Source organism: Primulina tabacum, chromosome 14, assembly GCF_025594145.1.
Source record: "Primulina tabacum isolate GXHZ01 chromosome 14, ASM2559414v2, whole genome shotgun sequence".
NCBI classification, from domain to species: domain Eukaryota; kingdom Viridiplantae; phylum Streptophyta; class Magnoliopsida; order Lamiales; family Gesneriaceae; genus Primulina; species Primulina tabacum.
The window spans coordinates 2,065,211-2,074,575 of record NC_134563.1 but is presented as its reverse complement, the minus strand read 5'-3'; the positions used below and the strand labels follow the sequence as shown (position 1 = coordinate 2,074,575).

The window sequence follows — 9,365 nt, the reverse complement described above, 5'->3', positions numbered from 1 at the left end:
TTTCGAGCAACTGAAATAATTATGCCGTATCAGTAGAAGATGCAGGTACATCCAATCTGAGGAGGTAATGATCTATTAACATGAAACAAGAATCTAATATGACGACCGATTCTGTGCACGTAAAGATGCTATACAAAACAGTGGCACTAGCCTAACATCAAAACAGACATCGCCTTGTGAAAAGAATAATTATCTATGCAGCCATATGTTTACAGTGTATACAGACGAGCAGCGTCAAGGACTATATCCTATATTTCTCCATCCTGAAGCTGGGATTCCATGCTTTTGAAACCATTCGGGCATGTGGAACTTCTCATAGAGCACGGGCCGTACATCCTTCTGAAGAGAAAGGTGCTTGAGCAATGGGAGGATAACTTCCAAAAGCTGATTAGTATACAATTATACAGAAGTTACGTATGATATCGAGACAAGAAACTTTGCATAAACGGTATCCAAATATACAACCATAGTTGGATAAATAATCTGGAGTTTGGGGCTGGCTGATGAAGGGAAGAACAAAATTTTTACCAAGACAAGATGGGATACCTGCTGATCTAGTGGTTGTCCCGCAGAAAATGGTCTGCAAGGAATTCCATTTGACGGTTGCAGCAAGAAACTAAATGGGTTGTTGTCAACAATAACAATTCGACATAAATCCTTTGATAAGCAAGATAGATCCTTTACATGATCACGATATTCCCTGTGATGGTTCAAATTGTGTTTATACACCCAGTACAAATATATATGAAAAGCATGGATATTCAAATGGTAGCAAATGTTCACAAAGATGACTAAATCGATGAATTTGTAGCAATAGATGAACAATTCGCAAATCAGGCAACAAGATAAACATATCATGTAACTGAACTTTCATATCAAAGCTTTTTTTAAGATTTAGCAATACTTTCACTCATATTTAATTAAAAAAAGATATATATGTATTGTTTTTTTTTTTTAATAATATTGCTTAATGCATTAATTGGTAGCTCAAGTATACTCAATTTGAGTCATATAAATATTTTATTTACTCAAATATTTGAGAATTTTTATTAAGAATATTAATATTAAATTTTAGGAATGGATTGTTAAACTATTTTTTTTAGTTTGTTTTAATTTTTTTGCGGGTCACCTAACCGGCAACTCAAAGTGGGTTTTGTTGGGTTGATGTTTTTCCAACCCGCCAAATAAGCGGGCCGGGCCGGGCCGGGTTGGGTTTTGATAATAGATCAAGGTAAAAGCATAGATAGGATGTTAATCAACTTCCCAACTCTCAACTTCATTCTTTCCATTGCTCATTTATTAGACTTGTAACTTATATATCACAATACTTGGAGAACTAAATAGGAACATGGAGCTGCTTCTTCTAGATTTCAAGTCATCTAACATGCAGTATAATCAGTTGATGTACGCAACAGGAACACCGTAATTGGAAATCAAAATCTTTTCATGTAGGAGACAATGGATAAAAGTCATATTTATTGATTCATGGTACATGTTAACAGCTGACTTAGATTTTGTTGGAACAAAAAAACACACGGACAGATCAAGATGTAACATGTTGTAAAATGGATAACTGCGGAAAACTAACCTAAGAGTCCTAGTAGGATTAGGAGTCGAGTGTACTAGTTGGGTTGGGGTCAGTTGTGTTGCAGCATAGATAGCATTCATTTTATCTCAATTGTTGATCTACAAATACCTAATAGCATAAAGGCGCAGAGAGACGCACGCGACGAGAGTGCTAGAGCTTGGGAGCGAGTCGTGAGAGTGCGTTAGAGAGCGACTAGAGCTCGGGAACCTGAGAGTGCGAGAGCTCGGGAGCATGGGTCAAGATCTTTTCTCTTGTGTTGTTTGAGCCAGGTTACATCAGGGAAATTCGGCTGATAATGGCTTCACGAAATTTGATATCCGAAAAGTTAACGGGAAAGAACATACTTTGGATTGCAGATTTGAAGAGGAATTTGGTGTCTCTGGGAAAGCTCGATTCCTATGGTTTCTCTTGCAAGATAGAAGTTGGGGTCCTTAAATCTTCAAAGGCTCATTGGTTTGTGATGAGGGGAAGATCGGAGTTAGCTATAAAGGGAGAATAACCACAGACAGTTGCCATTTAAGAGTTGTGTTGGCAACAGTACCGTAAAAAGGGTAGGAAGTAGTTAAGAGTTTACCATTTTGAAGTTGTGCCGTAGATAATTTCAAAGTTAGCTGAATTGGTTACAAAATCTGTAGCCTTTTTTTCTCTATAATTTATTACTCTCGCACCTGATAAAGAACAATGATTTTTCTTCTCACAATTTAAAAGTAGGGCAAACGAAATTCAGAAGCAAGTATATTATTATTATATCAAAAAGGTGGTCCAAAGACAAGTACAATGTTCAATCCCACACAAAAAATTGATTTGATCTTTAAAGGCATGCCCTCATCTCTCCCATATTTTTTAAACATCTCATTGTTCCCATATCTACTTAAGCATCACATACATCAGGTATGTGTCAAGTAGTCAGTTTCACTATCATAAATTGATTGTTCGATCCTTCTTCTCACACGTACACACACTTACGCAGTCGTTTGCACAAATTTCTCTTTTAAATGGTCCATTATTAAGCGGTACCAACCAATCTTTCTCACATGAAAACGTAAAGAAAATAAGAAAAACCTCAAACACATCAAAGCAGCATGGCCAGTGAGCTTTTGACAAGTATAAAAAAAGACAGTTACAGATATTCTAAGAAGTACCAAAGGAACAGCAGCTAACTTACGTACTAATTGTTGAAGGTCGATAAAGTCTATGACTGATCCGATTTTCAACATCTATTCTATCAACAAGAGGTCTGGCATAGCCTGCAGAATACAGAAACGGAAATCTAATAAATTTTTGATAAAACATGGAAATATTTAGTTGAAAACCAACAATAGTATGGCATCTAGCGTAACTTCAAACCTTCAAGTCCAGCAGTAAATAACACAAGTGTGGAGAATTCACTAAGTCGGTTTAGAAATTCCTTCAGCCCAGGACGTTCAAAAACTGTAACATGGTTGATCTTTGGTTTGCCTTCATATTCCTAGAAGAATACAGTAAAAAAAATTAAATTAAAAGGAAAAGTTACAAGATAAGACCTACAGGATACTTCTGCTTTAATATCGATGTTGAACAGAAACATAACTCACCTTGTCAGAAGAGATGCATTCAAGCTCAAACCATTTTAAACCAGCTTCTGTAGCTTGACTACGAAGCATAGCAGGTAAACTTGATGTCTCATATGCACATACTAAAGTCTCGTCCAAATCAAGAACAACCTATGTTCAGTAAATAGGTGTGATTATTAAAGTGAGCCAATCATGCCCAAACACTTTAGAGAGCACAATGACGTACTGCCAATCAACAAGGATAGACTGTAACATAAAGAAATGATATTTAAAACCATTGAGCATTAAAATATTAAAAGCATTATACGTAATTATAATTGAACACATAACGACAAATAAAATATCCATCACATTTCAAGAGGATAAGTTATAATTATTGGTATATTGCATGGACATAAATAACCAGATACGCCTATAAACAGAGAAAATCTTATTTGCCACAGTAAAGATAAATCAAAAGTATATGAAATTTTTAAATATGTGGTATATTTAGTCACAATCTTATTAAAAACTCTTCTAAGAAATTACATTCTGCCACTGTGACAGCCATTATAACTATAAAAGAACCTTGCACTTATTTGGAAGTCAAATTTGAATATTAATTCTATTATTTATAATTTTTAAACGAATGAATGCAGTGGTATCCAGTATGAATACCAGACAAATAGTGCAACATCCTGGTTAAGACCTGGGATGGCGAGGTCAATTCAGTCCATGCAACACATTAACAGCAAGGTTAAATAATCACATAAATACGACGTGGCGAAGGAGTAAGTATTTGTTATTACACTCTCTCAGCGGTATAGCCTGAACTAGTATTGATGATCAATCAATGTATGATGACTAATGAGTTCATAAGCCACAACTACTAATACTGTATGTATTGCTCCGTTTTAGTTCACTTTATTTGATGTGTTCAGCTTATTTTCCCAAGATTGTAAGATATAAGTTTTAGTTGTTCTAGATATCAGTTACTGTTGTCTTATGCTTGTAATTACCAAGTTAGCAACTTATTAATTTGCCCTGAAATATATATTGAATGTTTCAAACAAGGGGTCAGGAGAAAATGGCTAACCGAGTTCTTAGGAATATTGTAAGGAGACGACACTTGGGAGATGGATGTTGGATTGGACTTAAGTTCAATTGTGTCTTGTCTCAGATCCAATGCATCATAAGAGAACTTTGTTCTGGTAAAAACTTATTTTTTGCGGTTAACTTTCTATTTCAATAATTGTTCCCCTTGTATTATGTATTCCCTCTAAATTAATCAGGACTAGGCGGCTCAATGGCTCAAGATCACAGTACGGCTTACTGCTCAATTTCTTCCAAACCTAAGCATGGCACCTAATACATTTTTTGAAAAAAAATTGAGAAATCCCAAGTTAAATCGTGCTTTCTGCTTGCGCATTTATATTTCAAACAAGTCTTTTGATCAGCATTGACTATGACGACTGCACCGTATCTTCTGTTCTGGGACACCGATGGGGATAGCACATTACACAAAGATAGCATTGAACAACAGAATCAATTTTTTTCACACCAACGTCAATACATCTACGTTTTGTCAGTCTCTACAATCTAAAAGTGTAATTTTATCAGTTTGATCTCATACATATCCATCAAAGAAAAGATCAAGATGATCAACAACCCGAAAAACAACACATTAAAACACAACGAGCCCCAATTTCACGACAAATAAAGGTGCGAGCATTCATTACTCGCTCAAGAGAAAAGCAAACCAACAACTAATACCGAAACATAGTTGTTGTAACTTATTATTTAATAGCAAAAATAAGTCTCTTTGTGATCTATGGATCGCCATCTTCGTCATGCTTATGAAGTACAACAAAGTATACCAAAATTTGCCCAATTTTGTGAGCTTAATATATCGTAATGTGATAATTAACCCATCAACTTAGTGAACTCCTCAGCCATTAAAACATTACAAGCAACAAACTTTCTTCATATATTCGTCCGATAGAGTTCAAAATTGCAAACATTGAGAAAAAAGTTACCATTAGCTTCTCCAAAGGTGAAGCCACCATCCCACTGAGAACTGGAACGGCAGCAGAAGGTGGCGTCTCTTCCACGAGTTCAACAATCGGCAGAGGCTTAAACTGCGGCGTCTCGTGAGGCGTAGAGGAGACAAAGGATCCATGACCCAGGCCAACACGAGAGAGGACTTGATCAAACGACGGCGTACCTCGGAGGATCTGACCGAAAATCTGGAAAAAGAACGTTAGCCAGTTTAGCAGCGTCCTCCACGCATGTATCGTCCGAGGAGCGTATGCTTCAGACGCCGCCAGCTCCTCCATCAACAAATGTCAGAACAGTGGCTTCACTATCCGCAATATGAGTCCGTACAAACCGCACCCGACGTTCGTAGGTCTTGGAGTGGCGGCGGTTGATTGTTATGAAACGACGGAGGGGTGTCCAAGGTGGCGGCCATGGCTATATAGAAATGAAGACGACTGACTTGGGAGAGTGAACTTCACGCGTGAAAAGCGAGAGTCGGGATGGGGAGGAGTGAGTCAGCTACAATCTAGATGTTAGTAAGAGAGAAGAGAAGTCAATTTTGTTTTATTACTGTTTTCGTTAAATTAATTTTTCCTTTTATTTTTCTATTGAGCTTTAAAATATATGGATACTTGGTTTAGGTTTTTTATGCTAAAGTTCAATATTTAATATTAAAAACATATAATCGATACTTTTATTCAATTTATTTTCAAAAATAATATAATTACATAATAATGATTTTGAATCTGAATCCCAGTCACATCCTTTTTCCCATTTTAATAAATATAAAATTTTACACTTAGTTTTAAATATATTGAGTTTATACAACAATTTGAATCAAATAGTGAATTGTTAGATTTGTTTCTCATTAATTAAAGGTCGATGACTTATAGATAATCCGACACTATAATCTCAATTTTGGTATAAGATTCCGAGTTTGACTCTTTCAGCTACAAAAATAATCAAATTAAAGTGAAAAGTAGATGACACAAAAACTAAACTTATGAATTTGTTCTCTTCTTGAAGTATTGGACAAGTTATGCTTTTCATTTTTGAAAAATAATGACGTAAACTTATTTATATCATAAGGAAATATTGTAGTTTTGGACAATTATATTTGTTTTGTAAGATTTTGGTCCTTCGTAGTGTCAAAGTCGAGTTAATTCTATATCTTTTAATTTTTAGTAATTTTAGTTGTTTGTTATGCAATTTCGATATTTTTTGTATGAGTACCCTGTCATTTTTTTATGGATAATGAAAGTGTTCATCTGACACTCTACGTATCAACATCATATATTGTAAGGCATAGTTTGATATAGATGATATGATAAAATGTGATATATAATATAAGGATAAGTTAATGATAAATAAGATGTAGGATATTATATTTAATGTTTGGTATGATTTTAATAAGAGTGATTAAATTTATATATTAGATTGTAATGACAAAATTAACCTTATCATAATAAATTTTATCATTTCAAAGTTGTTGCTTGAGTTCATATTTCTTATATGTTCATGCGCCGACAGTGCTTGCATGATTTATTTATTTTTACCTAATTTTATATATTATATAATATGATAATTGAGCCCTTAATTTTGTGAGTAAAGTCAAATATAAATTTTTAAGGTTAATAGAGTGATACTAATAATTTTATTGAGATTTATACAAATCATTTATATAATTATCTCGAGTTCATTTATATAATTATCATATTATATAATATATAAAAGTAAATAAAATATTTATTTGATTTTAATTTCTACCAACAAATGAAATGAGAGAACAATAGGGTTTAAGATTTTTATATATTGAGAAAAATTAAGTCATTTGTGGTGTTTTTATCATATCTCATAAAAGAAATATTTTATCACTATATAAAATCATTTATCACAGGCCCATGATATTATCATGAGCTTTCTAAAGGGTACCAAACGTGGGATATCTAATGTATCAAACTATACCCAAGAATATAAATTATACATATGGCGACATGAACCAAGGCATGATGACAATCGGCGATGGGAGGTCGAGATTCGCATTAATATCCCTGAATTGCATGGTAGTCTGCAACCAGAGGAGTTTCTGGATTGGATTACTAATGTGGGTGACATATTGGTGGATATCAAGTAGTAACTAGTTATTAGAAGATCGAAGAGTGTAATAAGTGGCGACCAGATTCAGGGGGCGTGCTAGTGTTTGGTGGCAGCAGAATAAACTTCACCGTTCAAGGATGGGTAGGTAAAGCCAAAATAACCTCGTGGAGCAAACCATATACCAAAAATTACAGGATCTAGCTTTTCAAAGATTCAAAGACTATGGATGAATATACTTGTGAGCTTTATCACTTTCCAGCCGGAAATGATCTGTCAGATTCTAAAGATCATATGGTTATCCAATGTATTAGGGGTTGGCATTTTGCAGCAAAATATTCAAGATTCTCTTGATCTATTCGACCCCGTTTTTGTTTTTGAAGGCACTACAAATTGAGAGGAGGTCCAACCAGCGAAATCTTTCAACAGTTTCTCAACCAAGGGAAGGTTCTGGGGTGTGCACACATTAAGAAACTATGGGTACAGATTGATGATCTTTGAAAGGAATCGTGTATTCCAAATTCAATTAATATTTTATTTTTGCATTTCTTGACTAATTTGTTTATTTAATTCCTTAGCTATAGATAATCCTATTTATCGAATTTATTCAAAATAAATTGAGAACTTATCTATAAGATATACTATGCCAATCTTGTGTAGAGTTTGATTCTAATTAAACTCTTGTTTTCTTGTTTATAGGTAAGGAGTATCTATGAAGATCTAGGTCAAGGATTGATATATATATGACGATCGAATATTGAAAAAGTGACGATGTTGCTGCTGAATTTCAGACTTGAAGAGTTCCGCGTGAAGAGCTTAAGTGATTGTTGCGATTTTGATATTGTCCGACACTCGAAGAACAACATTGACACAGAGTGTTGATCGAAAGAGTGGTTTCGTTTGGTTTTGAGCATTGCGTGTTTGAGTTTATGAATCTCGGTGTTAAGTTGTAATTTCTTTTGATGCTATTTAATTCATTGGTGTGTCAAGGAATTTAGTTTTGATATTTTTCACTAGCATTGTTTTACACATTTTCTAATGAATTCTTTTTGCCACTGAGGCATAGCACAAGTATTCGTACTTGTGCATGATTCAATTCTGGTCTCTGATTATTTATTGCAATTATACATGTTTATTAACAATTAATTTCCGCTGCTGTGTTGTGTTCTGGTGTTGACAATACCTTAGCACAACACCAAATTCTGATATAGACATTCCTGAATATTTTCTGTGAGTTTGTGAGTTACAGCACTTTCAATGTTCATGATGAAAACATGGAAGATGACGAGAAAGTACGGGGATATGAGCATGCGAGTGGGGATATAACTCCGTTAGCACACTTGTGAATCGATACTAGTGCAGATCGATATGCAAAGTGATATTTAAGGTTTTTATTCTACAAACTGATCATATTTTATGTTAATATTCTATGTTGGATTGGTATATATTTCAATCATGTTGATATTTAAGATCATATACTATATCTCATGTCGTCATATTGAATTTATAAAATATATATTCATAGTTAAATCAAGTACCTGGAAATAAAAATATGTTGCACACCTGATGTCCATGTATATTACGTTACATGCATGTACTGTGCGTGTGTGTGATCGCTAAAATATGTGTACTAGTGTAACATGATCCAATAGAAGATCAATATACGTGCATGCACGTTGGGTTAGCTAACTTGCTAGTTACTGGACAAGGAGTGCAACTGTACATACAGCTGGTTTGCAAAAAATTGAAGGAAGAACAAGAGTGAATTGAGAGATGGTGTTCTTGCATCACCAAAAGATATATATTGATCTATAACAGTCATCCGCCGTGGATCGATGCAGGTCCTTCGAGTGGCTGAACAACGTAAATCGAGTGTGGTTAGTTTGTTCTTCATTCTGTTGGTTGGAGATTCTCCTTTCAACATATTGGGGGGATCTGCAATCTGAAGATGAGCATGCTCAAAAGGAATACTAGCAAATTTGAAGTCGAGGCAAGAGAAAATTATTTATCCTTAAGATGAATCTACCCCGCATACAGTGCTCACAGGATATGACAACCGTCTCCCAATATACAACGACTTTCAACTTGTGATAGTGACACTACAAATCACAAGT

At 34.6% G+C, this 9,365-nt stretch overlaps 1 protein-coding gene across 1 annotated transcript; it reads right to left on the bottom strand.

The window, feature by feature from the left end:
* Positions 1-5,662, bottom strand: LOC142525219 (uncharacterized). Its single transcript, XM_075629420.1, has 6 exons — positions 5,157-5,662; positions 3,163-3,291; positions 2,936-3,056; positions 2,754-2,835; positions 547-700; positions 1-384 (listed from the first exon to the last, which is right to left on the bottom strand). The coding sequence occupies exons 1-6, from the start codon at positions 5,454-5,456 to the stop codon at positions 235-237; spliced, it is 936 nt and encodes a 311-aa protein (XP_075485535.1). The 5' UTR covers positions 5,457-5,662; the 3' UTR covers positions 1-234.
* Positions 5,663-9,365: the final 3,703 nt, after the last annotated feature.

Bases quoted from the DNA above. Each gene is read 5' to 3' on its own strand.
- LOC142525219 (XM_075629420.1), bottom strand. From the start codon at position 5,456: ATGGAGGAGCTGGCGGCGTCTGAAGCATACGCTCCTCGGACGATACAT. The intron at 701-2,753 runs GTAAGTTAGCTG...GAACCATCACAG, and splicing joins CGACCTTCAACAATTAGTAC to GGAATATCGTGATCATGTAA. The intron at 385-546 runs GTATCCCATCTT...TATACTAATCAG, and splicing joins GACAACCACTAGATCAGCAG to CTTTTGGAAGTTATCCTCCC.